The sequence below is a fragment of the Gymnogyps californianus genome, chromosome 3 (assembly GCF_018139145.2).
Source record: "Gymnogyps californianus isolate 813 chromosome 3, ASM1813914v2, whole genome shotgun sequence".
Lineage (NCBI taxonomy): Eukaryota > Metazoa > Chordata > Aves > Accipitriformes > Cathartidae > Gymnogyps > Gymnogyps californianus.
Genome location: NC_059473.1, coordinates 24,688,921 through 24,709,649, shown reverse-complemented (window position 1 = coordinate 24,709,649; position 20,729 = coordinate 24,688,921). Strand labels below are relative to the sequence as shown.

At 49.5% G+C, this 20,729-nt stretch overlaps 1 protein-coding gene across 1 annotated transcript in view; it reads left to right on the top strand.

Annotated features, from left to right (window-relative positions):
• The first annotated feature begins 2,960 nt into the window (after window positions 1-2,960).
• Window positions 2,961-20,729, top strand: part of PROX1 (prospero homeobox 1) — a 44,350-nt gene continuing 26,581 nt past the window's right edge. Inside the window, exons 1-3 of the mRNA XM_050894230.1 lie at window positions 2,961-3,009; window positions 10,675-12,463; window positions 19,014-19,121. Coding sequence (XP_050750187.1) covers window positions 10,742-12,463; window positions 19,014-19,121 — 1,830 coding nt within the window. The 5' untranslated portion in view covers window positions 2,961-3,009; window positions 10,675-10,741. The remainder of the gene's footprint in view (window positions 3,010-10,674; window positions 12,464-19,013; window positions 19,122-20,729) is intronic.

The following is a 20,729-nucleotide window of genomic DNA, read 5'->3' as shown; positions in this document are numbered from 1 at the left end:
GCGCTCGCCTCTCCGCGCCCGCGGAGCGCAGCGCAGCGCAGCACAGCGCGGGCCGCCGTCGGCGCGCCGCGGGCGGGCCGCCCCAGCCTCCGTCGCTCCCCGGCGGCGGGGGGCCCGGCGCCCCTGTTTCTAAAGGTGTCACGTTAAAACAACTCGCGGCGAAGCCGTCCCGGCGGGGAGAGGCTCCCGCGGGCCGGGAGGGCGGCGACGGGCACCGGGCACCGCTCCGGGGCCGCCCGGCGCTCGGGCTGGGAGACGAAAGCGGTAGCAGCGGAGCGCCCCGCGACGCGCCTCGTTGCACCGGGGATTTGCGGTCACCCACGGCGCTGAGGTGGCCAGCGCCGGCCCCGGGACGGGCCTCGGACCCCGGGACGGCTTGCGAGGACGCCCGGCCGTGCGGGGCTGCCCAGCCCGGCGGGGAGCGGGGCTCTCCCGCTCCTCCGGGGGCAGCGGTTAAAGCAGCCCCGCGGGCCCCTCGCCCGGCACCACGGCGGCCGCACCGGGCCGGAGCTGCAGCCGCCTGCCGCCGTGTGCGCCCCGACGTACCGGGAGCGGCGTCCCCGGGAGAGGCCGGCGCTGGCGGCGGCCCCGAAAGGCTTCGCCTCCCGCACCGGTGCCGGGCTCTAGGGCGGGTCTTACCGGCCGTATCTCCTCGTGATCCGCCGGCCGGGGCAGCGGCAGGGAGATTTTTTTATTTTTTTTTAAACTCGGGAGCAGCTTCCCAGCGGCAGCTCCGGCAGCGCGACGGAGCCGCTTCGGCCGGTCCCGAGCGATTTCTTAGTGATCCGCGGCGGGCGGTTTGTCACATTGCCCACCCACCCACCCGCGCTAGTGACCCCGCTCCCCTCCGCGGAAGCAGCGCGGAGCCGCCAACCGCCCCGACGCGGCGGCCAGCCCGGCCCCGCCGGCGGGCAGCGGGGAGAAGAGCCGCCGCGGGGAGCCACACGTTTCGCCCCCGCGGGCAGGGCAGGTCACCGGGGCCGGGTCTGCCGCCCCTGCCGGCTCCCAAACTTTGGCGGCGGGCGGTAGCCCACGCCGCGCGCCCCGCCGAGGGGCTTCCGCGCCCGGCCAGACGTCCGCACCCACGCGTGGGGCTGGGCGCCGCGGCTCCCCTCGAGTGAGACAGATCCTTAAAGAGGAAGGCGGGGGGGATGCGGAGCGGCTCCCCGCGCCGCCAGCAGCAGGGCGGGCAGGGGGCGAGGGGCGGCCCGGCCCCTCGCCGCTGGCACGGAGCTGCGGCGCAAGTTTTGGCAGGGGCCGCCCGCGCCAGCCCTGCCTGCCCTCGCCCCGTCCGGGCTCTCCCCGCCACTCGGGGCTCCCTCTCCCGCCGGCCCGGGCGGCCCGCACGGCAAGCCCCGAGGGGCGGGCGCGGACGGGCCCGGGCGAGGCAGCGCCGTCCTTACCTGCCGCCGAGCGCCCTGCAGCGCTGCGCTGCCGTCTGTCCCTCCGCAGGACGTTATTCCCTCTCCTCAACTTATTCCCCTGCCGCCTGCAAGCCTCAGGCCGTTTTCCTCCGGGAAGCCTCGCCTCTCCGCCGGCCGCGGCCGGGCGACCCTCGGCGGGAACCGGGGCGGAGGTGGGGGCGCTCCCTGCCCCACGCCGCGGAAACCCGCGCTCACGGCGGGACAAAGCGCGCCCGGCAGGCTTTGGTCCGGATTGCAGCCCCGACCTGCTGGGAAGATCCTCTTTTGGTTCCCCCCCCACCCCCCCAAATTTTCCCGAAGCTTTCCCGCCGGGGCCGGCCGGGAGCGGGCTGTGCCGGGCTGGGGATGGGTTTAAGTTGCCCGAAACTTGGGGCGCGCTGTTCAGGGGGGCCGGGGCCGGCGCCGCCCGCAGCGAATCCCCGGGTTTCGGCACCGCCGGTTGTTCCACGCGCCGCGACCTGATGCTCGTTGTCGTGTTTATTTTCTGCCTTTGCACGTGGGAAGCGACCCGCGCGGCTCCCGCTCACAGCCCCGCCACGCGCGGCAGAGCCGCTGCCCCTGCGCCCTGCCGGCGAGGTCCCGCGCGTGGCGGGAGGTGGGCGGCCACGGGCCCGCTTCTCCTGAAGTTTTGTGACCCGCGTGGGGGCAGCGCCCGCGAGCGGGGTTTTGCTTCACAGCCCCGACGCTTAACGCGTGAAAGACGCGCACCCCGGGGGCAGCAGCCCCGGCGCTCCTGTGCGGAAGACTTCCCGCGTGGAAAACTTTCCTGCCTGGGGCACCGCGGAGCATCCCCCGCCCCCGCGGATATGACTTTCCTAAAGTTTCTCTTCCCCCCCCCCCCCCACGCGGGGCGGCTTTTGTCCGCCCCTCGCCCGTGCGCGGCGGAGGGGGGGGGGGGCCGCCCCGTCGGACCGCGGCTGCCGGCGCTCCCGCCCCGTGTCCGTCCGTCCGTCCGTCCGCCCGCCCCCCCACGCAGGTGCGCGGCGGCCGTCACCTTCCCGCGGGGGCGGGGCGGCTCCTCCCCTCCCCTCCCCCCCCCCCCCACTCTCCCCTCTCTTCTCTCCCCGCTCCTGCCAAGTTCTCCCCGTCCCCCCGTCCGTCCCAAGGAGCCTCCCGATTGGGCGCCGGGCCGGGCTCACGTCACTCCGAGCGTGACGTCTAGTCTTCCTGTTTCCTTCAGCTGTGTCTTAAAGTAAATCTTGTGGCGGTGCGGAGCGCTCGCTCGGCTCGGCCAGCCCTGCCCAGCCCAGCCCTGCCCCGCGCCCCGCCGCCCGCGCGCCGCCACGCGCCGCTCCGCGCCACTCCGCCCCCGCGCCCGCTCCGCGCCCGCAGCCCCGCGGCCGCTGCCCTCCCGCACGCACTCGCCCTCCCTCGCCCGATTATCATATTCATCAGCGGCGGGGCTCGCCGGCTGCGCGCGCGGGTGTGCGTGTGTGTGCGGGTGTGCGTGTGTGTGTGTGTGTGCGTGCGTGCGTGTGTGTGCGGGGCGCGTGTGGGGTGTGCATGTGCGTGTGCGTGTCTCCCTCTCTCTCTCTTTCCACCGGCAAAAAAAAAAAGAGGCTCAGTTTCGTCGCCTTTGCACCGAGTAAGTACCCGCTCCCTCTCCGCGCCCCCTCCGTCGCTCCCCGCTTTTTCGGCCTTTTCGGGTCTTTTTTTTTTTTTTTTTTTTTAATTCGCACTTGCTTCGGCTGCTTTAAATGTGGGGGGGAGGGGGCGGCGGGGGGGGGGGAATGAAATCCCCAGCAAAATACTGATCACCGTTATCAAACCTGTGCTTCTTTTTCCAGGGGGCAAAATTGCAATGACTTTATTAGCTGAGTAGTTTTAATTCCCCAGTAGATAAAGCGGTAAGGATTTGTAAGCGCCGAGCCCGATGGAGCGCTCACCGTAGCCTGCCCAGGGCTGAAGAGTAAGTGACCTGCTCGCTGTTAGGTGATCCTCCCCCCCTTCCCCTTCGCTCTCTCGCTGCCACCTTTTGTGGACTGGTCTTTATTTTATTCCGTGGGTTGGAGGGCAGTCCTGCGGGGACGGAAACCGCAGCGAGTAGTTGGCTTCTTTTTGTTGTTCCGAGCTTCCTCCTTCCCCGGTCCCCGCCGAAGTTCCCCATCCCCTGCTTTAAACTCCTGCTCCGGTCCTCTGAGCCTCCTCTTTGTCTTGTTTATTATAGCTGCCTTTCTTTTTGTCTCTTCCAATTTGCTTGTCATTTGCATGTCGCTAGTTCTCTTTTTTAACCCAAACCGGGAAGGGCAGGGACTTTTTATTCCTATTCTTCTTACCCTTGCAATTACTTTTTCATTTCCAAGGGTGGGACGAGCTGCGAATCGTGGAAATGTATAGAAAATGGGATTTGAGTGGTAGGTAGCGAGCACATGAGAAGAGATCAAATGCAAGTCGCGGGATAAGAGCCTTGATCTGGGAAAAGATTAGGATTATTGGTACTTTCTGTTTGTTTGGTTGTTGTTTGTTTTTTCCTTCGGGGAGGGGGATTTAATTTTTTCCTAGCCGTTGATGGAGATCTTTCTCGGCTGTTTTGATTTTCTGTTTGTCGGCTGAGTGACGCGGAGCACTTCGCCATGTGTTTAAACGGAGTTAAAGCGCAGGAGGGAACGGTGCCGGGGGGCGCGGGGCCTGCGCGGAGGGGGCGCGCAGGGCTGTGTTTGGGGTGAGCGGCCCGGGATGGGGGGGGGGTACACGGAAAATGCGGGGCCTGACAGGAGCAGGCGGCCCGACGGGCAACCGGGGCACGGCTCCCCGGCACCGGGCACTCCGCGGGGGCGGAGCGGGGCCGCCCCGGGGTCCGCGCGTCTTTGCGGACGGGGGGGGAGAAAGTTGCGCGTATGCCCCGCGGTGGCTTGGCGGCGGGCAGGGCAGCGCCGTCGGGGGCCGGGGCAGGTGCGCGGGGCGCGGGCAGGTGCGCGGCGCTGCGCGCATGGGCGGCGGGGGCAGGTGCGCGCCGGGCGGGGCGGCTGCGGAGCGGGGCGGACGCGGGACGCGGGGGGGGTGTCCCGGCCGCCGCCTCCCTGTGCCGCTGGGACGGGTGGCGGTGCCGGAGAGAGCGGGGGCGGCGGGGTCAGCCGTGGGAAAGAAGTCGGTAAGCCGGTATCTGCGGCCGGTCCGTGCGGCCGGGAGGCGCGTCCGAGGTGGGATGGAACTCCCGGAGGGCTCGGTGTCAGGTACGGGTGCCCCCCGTCTGCGGAAATAACAGATACGGAGGATATTAACCCCGTATCTCTGACAAAGTAGGAGATGTCAATCACGGCTGGCAGGGGAAACGGCTGCAGACTAGAGGTGCCCTTGAATGTCGGGCGAAAGTTGCCAGGGCGAGGCTTCGGAAACCCGCTGGTTTCCCACGGGTCCCGAGTGCTCGCGGCGAACGCCGTGGTGTTTCTGGCTGCGCGGCGAGCGTCACCCCGAAACCCTCGTCCGGGCGTGGGGACGGGCGGGGGGCACGTGGAAGCGCATCCGCGCATCCATGGCCATTGCTGGGTGGCGGAGAGGTCCGGTGTTGTCTGATGCAGGGTACGGAAGCACGGCCGCGTCACCGCGAGGTGTAAAAGCTCAGATTATTTGTCACTTCCACCGTCTGTAGAGGTTTGGCAGTACGCGGGATGAATTATACGGAGGCAGTTTCCTTACCCGTAGATTTGCATGTGGCACATACCCTTTATGTCTTCTTCTCGCAGTTTTTCTGTGAGTCGCCGTCAATCACGTAAAGTTTACGACCACTGCAGCTCGTTTTGCATTTATTTTCTCGGCTTTTTGTCCGGAGCTTACCTTTCGCAGCAATATCGCGTACTGTGAAATGTTTATTAATACTCAAGGGTAGACAGAGTATCAACATTTCATTGAGTTGATCTGTGATAAAAAGTACAATGTATATACTTTTTGCTAACAGCTCCCTATTAAACTGCTCTGTAAAGTATCTTACATTCGCTGAATGGCGCTGTCAGTATATACAGTTAACTTTCCTGCCAGCTGACCTCTGAGGCCTCTCAAGTTTATATGACTTGTCTTTTTTATGATCGGTTGATAAATTAAGATAGTCGTAAGAATGGACACATTTTGAAATTGGAGTTTAATTTGATTCAGGGCAGAAATGTAAATACTGCAATTTGTACTCTCTAAATAATGATTTATTCTACCTCAAAGTGCAGCCTAACTGCTAGATTAACTAATTCAGGAATTGTGATTTAACAGCATCATGTAGCATGGAAAAAAAAAAACCTTGGAAAACTTGGGCTGAGTTCGTAGTAGGAAGCTTGCGAACGTTTCAGTATTGTCTCTGCAGAGAGACCATGTGAGTTATTTTCTTCACGATCAGTGAAATAACAAGGACCAAACTGGCTTGAGAGGAGGAAAATGTTTTCAATTTTCTACCTTGAGCAGCTTGATTTCTTATTCTCATTCAAAGAATCTGTTTTCTCAAGCAGTGCCGAGCACAGCTACGTGATGGAGGGCCCTGCGTCTCCCCAAAATAAAGGCCTGAACTAATGAGATGCCGAATCCCTCCTGTTTGTCAGCTCTGTCAATTCTCACTGTAGTCGATGGGCATTGAGGATGTTTGGCATTCACGGGAATCGCTGAATACCTTGCTGGATTGGGCCCTGGGTATCACCGGGTTCAGAAAACGAGGGTGGCTTTTTTCTTGAAGGCTACAGAGCAGGTAGCATAATTTTGAAGTAAGTCAGGCTCTGATTTTTACTTCTTATGGAGAAATCCTAATAAAGTAGTTGTTGCTGCATGATTAGTTGCTCATCATTTCTGCCTTGTTTCAAATTCTTTGATTACATGTCTCAGCTAAGGGAGTTAGATAACCCCTTCTCCCAAGAAAACTTGTGCCAGAGCTGTAGGAAAAGGTATTTCTCATTAGTACTCAAAGGTACTTTCTCATTAGTGGCTGACATGATTTTAGCGCTGAACAGATATATGGAGAATAAATGTACTCTGTTCTTTGGATTTTTGCTGTGGTTTTGTGCGTGAAATGCTGTTGACTGGAATAATTTTTATCCTGCCCTTCCTGGCTGATTCTGGCAAAGCCATACCCCGTGTAGCGCTTTAGAGTGAAAGATCTAAATATTTCTATTAGCAGAAGCGTGTTAAATTTCTTGTGTGGTATTGGCATAATGGGCTGACATCAAGCAGGCAGACGCTGGACCAAAGAAAGTAGTCGGCTTGTGGAAAGATAGGAACAATTTCAGCTCTATAAACTGATATCTCCTTGACTTCATCCATGAATATTCGTCAAGTTTAGCACTTTGCTGCTGTGTATTTAATGGCTGTTTAGGTTAGGCTAGGGTCCTTCAGAGTGGCTGAGGAGGGTAAGTTTGAATTTCTGTCTCCTTTGCATCTCATAGGTGTATGAATTAATCTAGGACAAAATGATCAGCATCTTTGTAGATCAAGATGAGTTAACAAAATTGATTACAGAAATTGATTTATTTGTAATGAGTGCGGTTAAATACTTGACATCATACTCCTTTCTAAAGACCGTTCTAGCCAAAGGTTTGGTAACAGTAACTCTTGGATACCTAGAAATTAATCTGTTTCCAGTTAAAATGTCAATGCATATCAAATGGATATGAAATAAACCCATGTCTGTAGCTGCTGTGCTGTTAAGAGGTTATTCATAGCTACATTTTAATCATATCTCCTTAAACAAAAGTTTTGAAAGTAAATTTGTAAATGAAATACTGCAAGCTGTGTTTATGGATGGACTTAGAAAGTGCTGAGGCCCTTGGCATGATTTTTAATTACATGGAAAATGTTCGGTTTCTGAGAAAGCCGCATCGTGCGAGTTGAGGCTCGAGATGTGGAGGGTAAATTTAACATGAACTACAGTTGGCATGCAAGGAGTATCAAAAGTGACATGTAAAGCAAATTTAACCTTCACAAATTTAAAGCTCTGTAACTCGGAAAGAAATGGTGCTTCTGAAGATTTCTGCATAGATCTTGACAACCTAAGCTATCTTTCTAACTATGCATTTCTGGATAGCTGTACAGAGACATTAGATGTATGAAATATAGTTTTGAGGCAACGTGCAGCCAAAGTACTGGTACTACATAAAGGACACAAACTTCCTAATTATTCCCTCCCCCCCCCCCCCAAGTTCCTTATTTATTCAGTTCTAATCTAATCAGTCTCGAAGTCTGCCTGTCGTGGCTGGGATTTTGCATCCCGCTGTATGTGCCATTCCACTTCCTTTGAGGTGTGAATTGGTTTTGGTCCTCCGAGACCAAAATATTAACTGGCCATTCAATACCCGTTCTGTTTTGTCAGGCTAAAGTAGAACTATTTCTCATATTTAAGCCGAAAGGCACGTAAGCCTTAAAGCTGGCGGTCCGTAGGCTCAGGATAACGCCAGGGCAAATGGGAGACGTTGCTTAATACCCAGGTTAAGCGTACGATAACTCCGATGCTTTCAGCTTCCAGCGAGGGAGAGAGGGGGCATCGCTCCGGAGCACCTCCTGCCTCATGTTTGCAGTGGCAGGAATGGGCTGGCGAGCAGCTGCTGGTACAGGGGCTCGGGGAGAGGAAAATGGACACTGGGGAGGAAGGATGAGTGGCAATGACCTTCCAACCTGGCGCAGGACAGCCTATTTCCTGAGCTGCTGACTCAAGGGTACAGCAAGCCCTCCCCATGCGTGTCCTTGGTTGGGATTGGGCAAGAGAGAGGGAAACAGTGGTCAGGCACCTCAAATTTGCTGGGAAATGTGCAAAACTTGAAACCTGACATGAGGTTTTTGGTGCGAGTCTGGGAACTTATTGCTGGATCTCAATCAAGCATAGCTTGACTACAGAAAAGGAAGGAAAAGCGTGAAGGTTTTTGGTGGTGTTTTTTTTTTCCTATTGGCAAGTATTATGTTTATGGAGAATGCCTTTAGAATATCTTGCGTGCAGTAAGCAAGAGCTCTTTCGGTTATCTTGCAATTAGTTTATATCGCTTTCAAATGAACACCACTGGACTGGAAGGTCAACCTTGACCCTGGTTTATTCTGTGCCAGTATTGCCTGCTTAAAAACTCCAGTGGTGGTCTCCCCTTTCCACCCCCTGAGGACCTAGCTGTTTATTTACAAAAACAACCCTTCTGAAATCCCAACTCCTCAGATTTTTTTTAGATGAAGACCTAATTGTAAGAGCCTGATTCTGCCCTCTGAAAAACTCCATGTGCATTAATGGAGAGAAAGCAGGAGACGGTCTTTTACAGCACATACTGCCAAGCAGGGCCTGATCCTACCGCTCGCACGTAACAGGATTTTGGTATCCCTGGACTCCAGGGGAGTTGCTTGCAGGGTGGGATGCTACCTGGTGTGCAGGTGGTAGAATTGGGCCCCTGCAACAGAACTCCTTGTTATTTTATTACTATCGTGAGGTAGCCAAACTTCACTTGCTTAATGTGCTTCTTGATAAGGAATGATCTCTGAAGACAGTGATCTGATAACAGTGTAAGGCTCTGGATATCCCATCTGAATTCATGACACTTTTTTTTTTTTAAATTTTTATCATTCTTTGCTTTCCTGTATGCAAGGAGCCAGTAATGTAAACAAACATCACGTCCCTAGCATAACTGTCTCTGACACCAAATCTCTGAAAATTCTTTTGGTACATCCAGAATACGTGGGCAAAGGCTGCAGAATAAACATAATGTTTCTAAGTATTAAAAGCTTTTTTTTTTCCATCCTTGTTGCAAACTAAGCATTGACTACTGTCTTGATTTTACAGATTATTTCATGCTGAAATTATGCCTATTTGCATGGATAGTCATTCTTTAAAACTAGCCACAGATGCAGTCCTAGGGAGCACGTAGATGTTTTTACAGGTGAACCGAAAGAGATGGGAGCAATTCCAAAAAGTCTGCATGCTGCCTTTGGCAATATACCCTGTTATTGTGAAGACTGTGCTCTGTTAAGCAAATGTAAAGTTTAATATTAGATAAGCGTCGCATGAAAAATATTTTAATTTTCTTCAGTGTTAAATTTTAAGAAACAGGAAAGAGTGTCTAGTGCTTTATGTGCAATGCGAGTTTAGCATCACTAGTTAATAAGTCACAAATTATGTCAAGAGCCTTTTACAAAATGCAAGGAAGTGTGTTATCTTTTTATGCTGTGTTCCTGGGAAACAATGAGAGTTCATATAAAGAGAAGGTATCTTCCTTTCTCACGCAGCTGACTGATGTTTTTTCTTTCATCTTTCCATATTTTTTCTCATCTTTTCTGCATGTCACAGGAAATAAGATCCTGTGTATTCAAAATATTACATGTAAGAAAGGCTTCACTGGGCATTTGAGATATTGTTCTTGGAGATTTTTCTAAAGCAGAGAGATGGGACACTGAACATGCCTCATTTCTGCTATGCAAAAAATTTAACGTCATGTATTTTAGTGTACGAAATACAGAATCTTCAGCCTTTGATAGCGGGGCTTGCTTGGAGAATGTAAGTTAAGAAAAGGGAAGGAATGTATGGGGAATTCAAAACACTGTCGTGGCTAGTCACTGGTACATATGAGGCTGTGTTAACGAACTACATTTTGGCCTTTATTTGATCACATCTCTGTAAATATTATAATCCCAACCATAAAATATTTTAATGCATTTTTGCTTTGCTGAATAAATGTTTCCCTAATGATTTAAGAGAGGGCTTTTTTTTTCCCCCAGCATAAGCCTAAGTGTGTCTATGATTTCTTTGCCTTTCACATACACATATACTATCCTACCTACAATTAAGTGAAAGTTGTTGTTTTGACCTTTGAATGTTTATTTACCAGTTCTAACTCTCTTTAAAAAGCAAAACTACAATTACGGTTTTTGCATCGCAATCGATTTTTTTTAATCCAAATTTTATACAATTTCTTGTTTTAACGGTAAATCTTAAATAAGGAGTACTTTCATCTTCTTTTGTAACATGTATCTCAATGCCCTAAATTTAATCAATTGGTTGTCAGAGGCTGTGTTCTTCTAATCTACTCTTTCTTCTGAAGATAAACAGTATCATTTTAGGCATTTGTGCAAGAGAATCATATTACTGGTGCTTAAGCAGTTTTTGCTTTTTTAAATCTTAATCCATCTTAAACCAGTGGAGCAGAAATATTTAAAAATGTTTCATTTCAAGCAGAGTGCATAATAAATTGCAATAATTGTAATGTGCCATAAATCCCAGAGCCTATGCATTTTGCATTTTATTCAGGATTGAGGTCAGGAAATTTGGAGAAATTTAAAGAAAATGATTCATCAGTCCTTTTGTTCTGTTGGCCAGGGTCCCAGGATTCTTGAGCTGAGCCCAGCTGACAAGCTTTTGAAGATGGCACAATAACAGTCCAGTGATGCCTGACCATGACAGCACAGCCCTCTTAAGCAGGCAAACCAAGAGAAGAAGAGTTGACATTGGAGTGAAAAGGACGGTAGGGACAGCATCTGCATTTTTTGCAAAGGCAAGAGCAACGTTTTTTAGTGCCATGAATCCCCAAGGTTCAGAGCAGGATGTCGAGTATTCAGTGGTGCAGCATGCAGATGGGGAAAAGTCAAATGTACTCCGCAAGCTGCTGAAGAGGGCGAACTCATATGAAGATGCCATGATGCCTTTTCCAGGAGCAACCATAATTTCCCAGCTGTTGAAAAATAACATGAACAAAAATGGTGGCACGGAGCCCAGTTTCCAAGCCAGCGGTCTCTCTAGTACAGGCTCAGAAGTACATCAGGAGGATGTATGCAGCAACTCTTCAAGAGACAGCCCCCAAGAGTGTCTTTCCCCTTTTGGCAGGCCGACTATGAGCCAGTTTGATGTGGATCGGTTATGCGACGAGCACCTGAGAGCTAAACGCGCCCGGGTTGAGAATATAATTCGGGGTATGAGCCATTCCCCCAGCGTGGCATTAAGGGGCAATGAAAACGAAAGAGAAATAGCTCCGCAGTCCGTGAGTCCCCGAGAAAGTTACAGAGAAAACAAACGCAAGCAAAAGCTGCCGCAACAGCAGCAGCAGAGTTTCCAGCAGCTGGTTTCGGCGAGGAAAGAGCAGAAGCGAGAGGAGCGCAGACAGCTGAAGCAGCAGCTGGAGGACATGCAGAAACAGCTGCGCCAGCTGCAGGAGAAGTTCTACCAGATCTACGACAGCACCGACTCCGAAAATGATGAAGATGGCAACCTGTCTGAAGACAGCATGCGCTCCGAAACCATGGACGCGAGGGCCGGCGACTCCGTCGGCAGGTCGGACAACGAGATGTGCGAGCTGGACCCGGGGCAGTTCATCGACCGGGCGCGGGCCCTCATCCGGGAGCAGGAGATCGCGGAGAACAAGCCGAAAAGAGAAGGTCCCAAGGAGAAGGAGCAAGGGCCGAACGCCTTCCACCCCGAAGGCAAACACTTGGCCGAGACGCTGAAACAGGAGCTCAACACCGCCATGTCGCAAGTTGTGGACACGGTGGTCAAGGTTTTCTCGTCCAAGCCCTCCCGCCAGCTTCCTCAGGTCTTCCCGCCTCTCCAGATCCCGCAGGCGAGGTTCGCCGTCAACGGGGAGAACCACAACTTCCACACGGCCAACCAGCGCCTGCAGTGCTTTGGGGACGTCATCATTCCCAACCCCCTCGACACCTTCGGCAGTGTCCCCATGCCCGGTGCCACCGACCAAACCGAGGCGCTGCCCCTCGTCGTCCGCAAAAACTCCTCCGACCAATCTGCCTCGGCCCCGCCGGCCGGCAGCCACCACGCCTCCCTGCACCAGTCCCCGCTCTCGGCCACCGCCGGCTTCTCCACCTCCTCCTTCCGCCACCCCTTCCCGCTGCCCCTCATGGCCTACCCCTTCCAGAGCCCCCTGGGCGCCCCGTCGGCCTCCTTCCCGGGGAAAGAGCGTGCCTCCCCTGAATCCCTCGACCTGACCCGGGAGACCACCAGCCTGAGGACCAAGATGTCGTCACACCACATGAACCACCACCCGTGCTCGCCGGCCCACCCCCCCAGCGCCGCTGAGGGCCTCTCCTTGTCCCTCATAAAGTCCGAGTGTGGCGACCTGCAAGACATGTCCGAAATCTCGCCCTATTCGGGAAGTGCAATATCCTTTTCGAAAGACGAGCAATAACCCGGCGGTGGCCGGTGGGAGAGGACGAGGGGCCATGCCCGTGCCCCGGGGCTTTCCCTGGGTGCTGCGGGAGCGGGGTGCTTGCGGGGGAGTGGGCAAGGGGCTTGGCGAGGCCAAATAAAATGCCGGGTGTTGACTCACGACGCTCCTTCAGCAACAGTGTTCACATAAAAAAGCCACCAGCCCTCCCCAAGCCTTTTAGACCGTCCCGTGGGGTCAGAAAGTGAGCCAAGCCCATGACCTGGGTGCCAGCGGGTTTCCCTGGGCCGGCGGGTCCTTCCCCAGGCGGGGAGGTGATCGAGGGGGCATCGCCCTCGGCCGAAAACCGTTCCAGCCATGGCCGCCTCCTTTCCCTCCCCTGCCAGGCCAACGCGCGACCCGTGTTAATGGTGTCGTGGCTGGGGCGCGCAGAGAGCCACAGTCCGGTCGTTCATGAGCCTTCAGCTCTCAAGCGCGTAAGGGAAACGAAGCACAAAAGACACAGGTACTGATATATTCAGGCTGCATCAAGTTCTTTCCCCCACCCAGAGGTCTGTTCCTCAGCCCTTGTGCAGCTGCCTGCTATGCATGATTAACCTCTGTTCAGCCATACACAGAAATCTTTTGTCCTAACATACACAAAGCAAATTATTTTGGAAAGCTAGAGAGAACAATTAAATATAAAACTTCAGCTGTATTAAATTTACAGGACACTTCCCCTGCTTAAAAAAAAGACGATAATAAAATCTCTCTTTTTAGCTCAATAGCAGGCTTTAGTTAGGGGAAAAATCCATCTCTGCCTTTATTTAGGCATATCCAGACATAGTAATGATCTTTTTTTTTTTTCCTGGAAACTAGTACTAGATTTTTTTTATTTATTTATTTTTTTATTTTTTTAGCAATAACACCTCCCACTCCTTCCATCTTTTCTCCTAATGTGCTTTTTGGTCAAAAGATTTTTCTTCCAAGCACAGTCATATTAAAAGTGAATAAAATACCGTGTCTGCCCAATGCTAAAATTGAGGATTTTGCATGAAGGGTAGATCGACGTTTTTTCCCAGCTCCAAGACCCCAGCAGAAGGCAACAGCACAAGCACAGAGCCTTAGATGTGGCTAATTTCATTCCCAAGTTGACAAAAGTAATTGCGACTGAATAACTCTGCCCCTCCCTCAGTAATGGTAGCGATGCTGAGGAACTTGTCCCCTTTCCACGGTTATCATGTGAAGGCTGACGCCCGAGGCTGCGTCCCATCACTGGGTGTCTTCTAGGCGATTAATAACTCTAGTGGTTTTAGATTAATTTAACCACATTTTCTGTAGACCTGTTAAATCCTCAGGAGGGTGTTGGCAGGGCTCGAGACCCGCTGGTTACCTGGACTTCCCATCCCTCCCATGGCAGTGGGCACCACTGGGACAAAGGCAGGTGCTGCAGGTCCAGAGCGCATCACCACCAGTCTTTGGTCTAACTTAGGTCAAGTCTGAGTCAAGAATTGCTGCTCTCTGACCTGTACAAATAGTCCCATTTCTATAGGGGGAAGTGTTCCCGGTTTGAAAGCACCTTCCTTAGCTGTTGGCGTTTTCGAGACGCAGCTGGTAGTGGACATGATGTTTGAGGGACCTCTTTCCTGAAAGAGGATCTCTCTGCTGCATTGGTAGCAGGGAAATCTTGTCCTCGCCATGTACACCGTATGGCAAAACAGAGGAGTCGGTCTAAATCCAGCATCACTCGCAGTTACTGCCAGTTACTTTTGGAGTTCCAAACTGAAAATCTCTCCTGCATATTGAAATGCAAGCTGCGATGCTCAGAAAGCAGTCCTGAGGTCAACAGGAGTGGCAGGCGAGGGCAAGACTCAGGCCAGGGCAATTAAGTCATTTCTAGCAAACCATACAGTGGCATACTAATTTTTTTTGTATGAAAGTAGTTCTCCCATCCTGGGAGAGGAGTGAGCAGAGGTGAAAAATGCCAAGCGTGTGAACTAGGAGTAGTTCTAGGGCTGCACTTGATCCTCTCCACCCGTGGAGCATCTCTCCCTCGCCCCTGCTGTTTCTCCCCCTTTCTCCTGCTCGTTCTCACTGGCAGTCGCTAATGGAGCTTGTTGCTTCGGCCGAAACAGGGGTGCGAGAATCCCCCGCCGCTCCGAGGCTTAGCCAGGGGAAACGCCGAGTGCTAGATTCCCTTCCTCCTTCCTTGCCCCGCTTCTTCCCCTGCCATTGTGAAAGTGCTCTGACTTTCCCACCTAGACGCTATTGCAGGCTGCAGTTTGGTCTGGGTTTAGATACAGACCTGTTGGGACAAACAGATTTATTAAATAGTGCTTCTACACAATGTGTACCCTGGTATACGGCTCAGCTGTGGGAACGGATGTTTTTTTCTAGCAGTGGCTTGTTTGTCCAGGTAGCTTACAGTTTCCAGGGAAAGGTGCAGTATGGAGGTTGGTTTGTTTGTGGTCGATTCTGTTGTGGCGCTTTTATTTTACATGGTTGAATGTGCACATATAGGGAATGTATTTCTTGAGAGAAGCAGATCTTTCTTCCCTGCAGAAAACAACATCTGTTTTCCTGGACAATACAGCCAGGATGAGAACATAAGACTAGCAGATACAGCCAAGTTCAGGTTTTAGTAGTAAGCTGAAACACTGAACTAGCCTGGTTTTTGGTTTTTTGGGTTTTGTTCTTTTTTTTTTTAATCAATGCCTGTAAAATGTATCTGATCATTCTTTGCTGAATTGCAGAAGGAAATAGTTAATGTTTGCGTATGTTGCTAAACAAGATAAGATGCACCTGGAGCATGAATTCCCATCTTGGTCATGAATGCAGTCTGTATCTTTGCAAACTAATCTGTTTAATCAAATACTAAGTTTTATTCAAATTCCAAAAGAAACAGACAGCGAATTGTTTTTCTGCATGGTCTTCCTTTGTCATGCATCCTCTTTGCATCTCAAGAAAAATAGCCTTGTTCAGTCCCAAAACATTTGCATAGATCAAAATTGAAGCACAACAGTAGTTTGTATGCTGTTAAGACATCCGTAAAGGTGAAGAAGTTTAGTGTGCTCTCCCTGGCAGGAGGGCTTTAAAACATTAGTGAAACTTTCTACAATTTTATTTATTTTTAAACAGAATTCCTATCCAACTGGAATGAGTTTCACAGTCCCAATATGTGAAAGCTATAATTAGTGAATTACAACATTTTGAAATGAGGAGTTATTACATCTGACTAGAATTAAACTAATTAAACTTTAAAAAAAATGAGCGATTGTACAGCAAGCTGGATAACTCCGTGCTGTTGATAAAACCTGGGCGATGAACGATTACTTTCCAGCCGGCCCGTTCTTTGGAGGGTCTTGAAGATGCTCTGAGATACAGCTATTTGGAGCTTTGCTGATTAAAAGCACCTGAGGTGTAACTTAAGGAGCAGCTTGGCTTTGCTAGTGCAGATTTTTTACCTGATACAGCCTATTCTTACCTCTTTTCCTTCAGCTCAATACATGTGTGGGCTAGAAAAGCCTGTTAGAGCATTTGTGAGAGCTCAGGCTGAGAGTTAACAGGAGTGAAAGATCATCTCCACTGAAAAATATTTTTGCAAAAGAGAAGCATTACCTGGGAGGATTGAAGTGCAAATGAGTCAAATGCTGTGCAATGCCACCCCTGTGCTTCTCCAGTTAAAACACACGAGAGCATGTATATGTTTCGTTCCCAGTCTTTCACTTCCTATTTCTTAGCGTTTTGCCTTTTTGCTGCTGCTGCGTTAGGTGGGGCTACGTTGTACTGTGTAAACGCACAACGCTGAGACTCTCAGGTTGTTTGAACACTGCTTTAGGTTCAGCTGCAGTACACTGTTCCTCTGATCTTTTATGTTCCTGAGCAGATGTCTTTCATTAATTTATGGATTTATCATCTTTTCTTTCTCTCCTTTTTTTTTCTTTCCCTTTTTTTTTTTTTTTACACCTGGCAGCTGGCTCAAGTTTCAGCAGTTATTGTCTATTTTGCATTACCCATAGAATTGAATGTCATCTGTCTTCACAAAGCTATAGCTAAGAGAATTGAGGCAAGCCACACGAGCTGCTGGGACAGAGCTTGTTTGCGTTCCATTCGGCACCCCTCCTCCCTTTACCTCCTTAATATTTATTTGTGCTCGTTTTCTTTCCTGGCCTTGAATGGGGCTTAGCTCGTGTTCGGTACAGCTGTATGTTTACTGAATCTATTTCATCATGAGTCATTGTGCGTGTGTAAGTATCCTGGAAACAGCTAGTGCTTTCTTGGAAGAACAGTTGCTTTTCAGCCCAAGCACTTAAAAAGGAAATTAAGCAATTGGTCAGTTCAGTTTTTTTCTGAAATAGCAATGGGTTATCTAATTCTTAGCTCTTAAGTCTGTCATTAACTATTTTTTGCCAGATTATTACAGATCATATCTTTTATCACAGTAAAGCGTTAACCTTAGGATCAAGATATACAGATTTGTTGCATATTTGATATCGCTTTAAGGCTGCCAAGTGCTTAAGAACAAGTATAATTTTAATAAAAAATGGATTTCTGGGAATTTGAGTCTCAGAACATCTTTTAATACATGTTTCATTCAATATCAATATCCTCTGGCATTAGAGCAGAAAATATTTAAAAATCCTAAATGCAGAAGGAATCCAAATGCTTAGACAACTGTCTAATATGCTTAAATCCAGCAAATATGAGAGCTTTTTTTGAAAGTTCATCTTTGAGCTTGCATTGAAAGAGAATATATGCCAAACCCGATATTAACATCGTCAGCGTCAGAGGAATTGCAAATTAAGGAGACTTAGGATTTTTTTTTTTCTTGTTGGAGTTCCCCTTTGGACCCCCGCTTTCCTGAAAGGATCACATAACAAAATGGATTTCTGGCATAGAAGTTTTGATTTGTCTAAAACTCTTATCGCTAAGCAATAGGTGACAGCTTGCTACTATTATTTCACTTACGTATTTTGACAGATGGCACTGCAGAGTGTAATGCTCTTTTAGACTTCTCTATCAGTCTAATGGAGGTAACTGGAGGTTCTTTCAACTCTTCTCTTGGCACAAGAAGTATGTCAGTCATAAATTATCTTCTTTGTAATCATTAAGCATCTAAAACAAAATGCAAGTTCAGCTGAGCCGTTTTCCATGTACTTCCAGATAATAAGAGGTTTTTAAACTAATATTGTCAATGCCTTTTTTTTTTAAATGCTACATTTTTTCCAATCTAAAAATGAACCTTGTAACTGAAATAAAGGGAGAGGGTTTCAGTAGATTTCACGAATTAGAGAAAAAGGAATTCTGCTGAAAAAGCCTAGCTAATCATCAGTAGCCTGCTGATAAAAATTAGTCTGGGTTTCCCGTCTCGAGGCCTGGAATGAGATGTTCTGTGCTGACGTGCGCTCGGCCATAAGGTGGAAGAGGCACCTTGGCTGCAGCGCATCTGTCAACTTGATTGACCTTCCCCTCACCGTAAGGTGTGAACCAAGTGAAATTTTCAACAATTGTGTTTAGGAGAAACAGTCCTTAGAGAAGCTTCTGGGAAGAACCCTTAATTGACCTTGTGGGGGCCACATTGATTTTCTCCACGTGCATCTTCATTTCTGATAAATTATAAAGCCATTAATTTGCTGAGGAAATGGCAGGGCCAGCCTGCGGCACAGATGTGACCAGAGCTGTCCTAGCACGCAGTACACAAAAGAGAGCCAAGAAGCTGGGAGAAAAATCAGCAAGCCGAGATTGTTATGGTTAGCTTCACATTCCCTTGGGAACTCTTTTAGTTGCTTCTGTTTACAGATCTAAAAGGTAATGATGTTTCCAGGATAAATAGGCTGCCTTATAGGGTAAGTGGCCATTTATTGATCTGCTAGCCCACATTTATTGATTGGTTAGCCCCAAATACAGCTTCGTTCTCTGAGGAGTTAACTGTGTAAATCAGGAGGCGACAAGTTTGTGGCAGGGGGATTGAGCGGCAGAGGGGCTCTGCCTATTACAAATTTCACTTTGATTTGCAAGGCAGCCACTGGAGCAAAGCAACAGCAGGATTAGAGAGAGTTACTCAAGATGTTAAAATTTATCGACACGAATGAAACAGGTGAAATGTACTGCCTGTATAAAACATTGCTCAAAATGATAAAGCGCCTCTGATTGTCTTACATGCATTAGTTTTATTTTGTGCAAGCGGCACAGCACTGAGAGAAAAAGAAACTTTAGCTGGAATTGCGAAGGAGAGGGAAGCTGCCGATAAGTTTTCTGCGGCACATGCTTCGTGCATTTGTTTCCTTAGCAACAAGTGAACATACATATGGTACACAAGCCGTAAACTTGCAAGATCCCTGAGACCCAGCACCAAAACTGATAGGAAATACAGGGTTTAAGTTACATGGCCTCACATCCCTCGCTTAGCTATTTTACAGAAAATTACAGCACAGCAATTTAAATGTTAATATTTTCTCCTGTAGTCTGGGGAACTGTAGAGCATTTAAGGGGCACTTTGCTAGCTCTGTACGTTCAGAAACAGCTTTCTCAAGAAAAGCATTTTCCTTTACTAAGTCAATCCTACATGCAGGAAGGCTTGTCACCGAATCACTTGAAAAAGGCCAAGCTCATGTTCTTTTATACCCGGTACCCAAGTTCCAATATGCTGAAAACCTACTTCTCAGACGTAAAGGTAAGAAAATCTCTTTCCCCCCCTCTATCCTTACTGCATGCTATATTTGCTCATGAAATGGTATCATGTTGTCATATTAGAGATTAATAATATTTCTGGGTACACAAAGGTTACAGCTGACTTTATTCACTTGTTCTTCTTGTTGAGGTGTACCCTGCTTGTGCCTAGATGAGGAAATGTTTTTGGGATGTTTTTAAATTAAAAATAAAAAATAGAAATTTTAGAACAAAGTAAGAATAATTATTACAGTAAATTAAACAGTTTTCATTCTACATATCCTATTAAAAAAGGAGATTTCTGTGGTGGTAGAAATGTACTTCCAAGAACATTTTGGAGCAGTTCTCAAGTGCTCCCTTATTGTTTCATTTCGGTTGGTTTCCTCACATTTGTGCTTACATAAGCAGAGTGTAGAATCCCTTTCTTTCTGTCAAAAAGAAACAGTACATTGAAATTCTCCATGCAGAAGCTGCTTAAAAACAAAAGTGATGATTGTCTCTTATTTACAACTTAATTTGTTGTTGATGCAGAGTACACTGAGCATAAGGAGGATGAATAAAGTGACAGATTCAGGCCACATTATTCAAATGAGGATATGAAAGCTGTCGACATACAGCTGCATCCTCCCTCATTCTACAGAATATTAGGACCTCCTGATTTTTTTTCTAAAAGTAATTGTTCCTTCACATCAACTTGATTTTGTGTTAATCATGTAAGTTTTTTTTTTTAAAAAACATAGATTGGGTTTTAATGATTATAATGGCATACATGGTGTCATTATCTAAGTAACTTTATAAACATTACATTAGCTTAAATTAGTTTGTTACATTCCGCCCCCCCAAACAAATTACAGAAATCCTTCTTTTAATCACTTTCGCGTTATGGGGTTTTTCGGTCTTAGTGGAAGATTATCCCACAGGTTTGTGAACTTGGCCCAGTTTCTGCTGATCAGTTCTCTTTGGTCAAGTTTCTTGGCAGTTTTTCCCTTTATTTTTTTCATTTAACGTTGCATGCGCTTGCACATCTCGGTACGCTCCTGCCTCTCACAGCCGTGCCCTTGGAGGTTCCTCTTATTCAATGCCATGCACTGAGCGGATGGTGACAACATTTATAAAAAGGAAGGGGGGGAAGCAATACAGGCACTTCCTAGGCTAAATGGCCGGTCAAGAATCATTAAACGCACACAAAAAAGCTGCAAATGGCGCAGCGGGCCAAGTGGAGGGTTTGCTCTCAGAGTGGATCCACCTGGAATGGAAAAATCGGAGGGAGCGTTTCAGGCAACGCTGCTCCGATGAGCCGCTGCAGGCAGATGTAGGGCTGGCAGCGCTGCTCGGGAGGGTCCTGCTCTGGGGCTACCCTGCGCCTTCGCCCCTAGGTGTTTGCACAGCCAGATACACCGAGGTGGGGATGGTTTTTTCCCCTGGCATTGCTGCTTTTTTCCCTCTTTTTAAGAAGATAGGTACTTGCGTGTTTGCATGCACACGGTGACTTTGTCTTCTGACAAAAGTTGTGTAATATGCAGAAATTTGCTTTTGTGCCACCTTACATTTATGCAGCACCAGGAGAAACCCAAAAGTGCTTTACAAACCACGGGTGTGGGATGGGGTCATT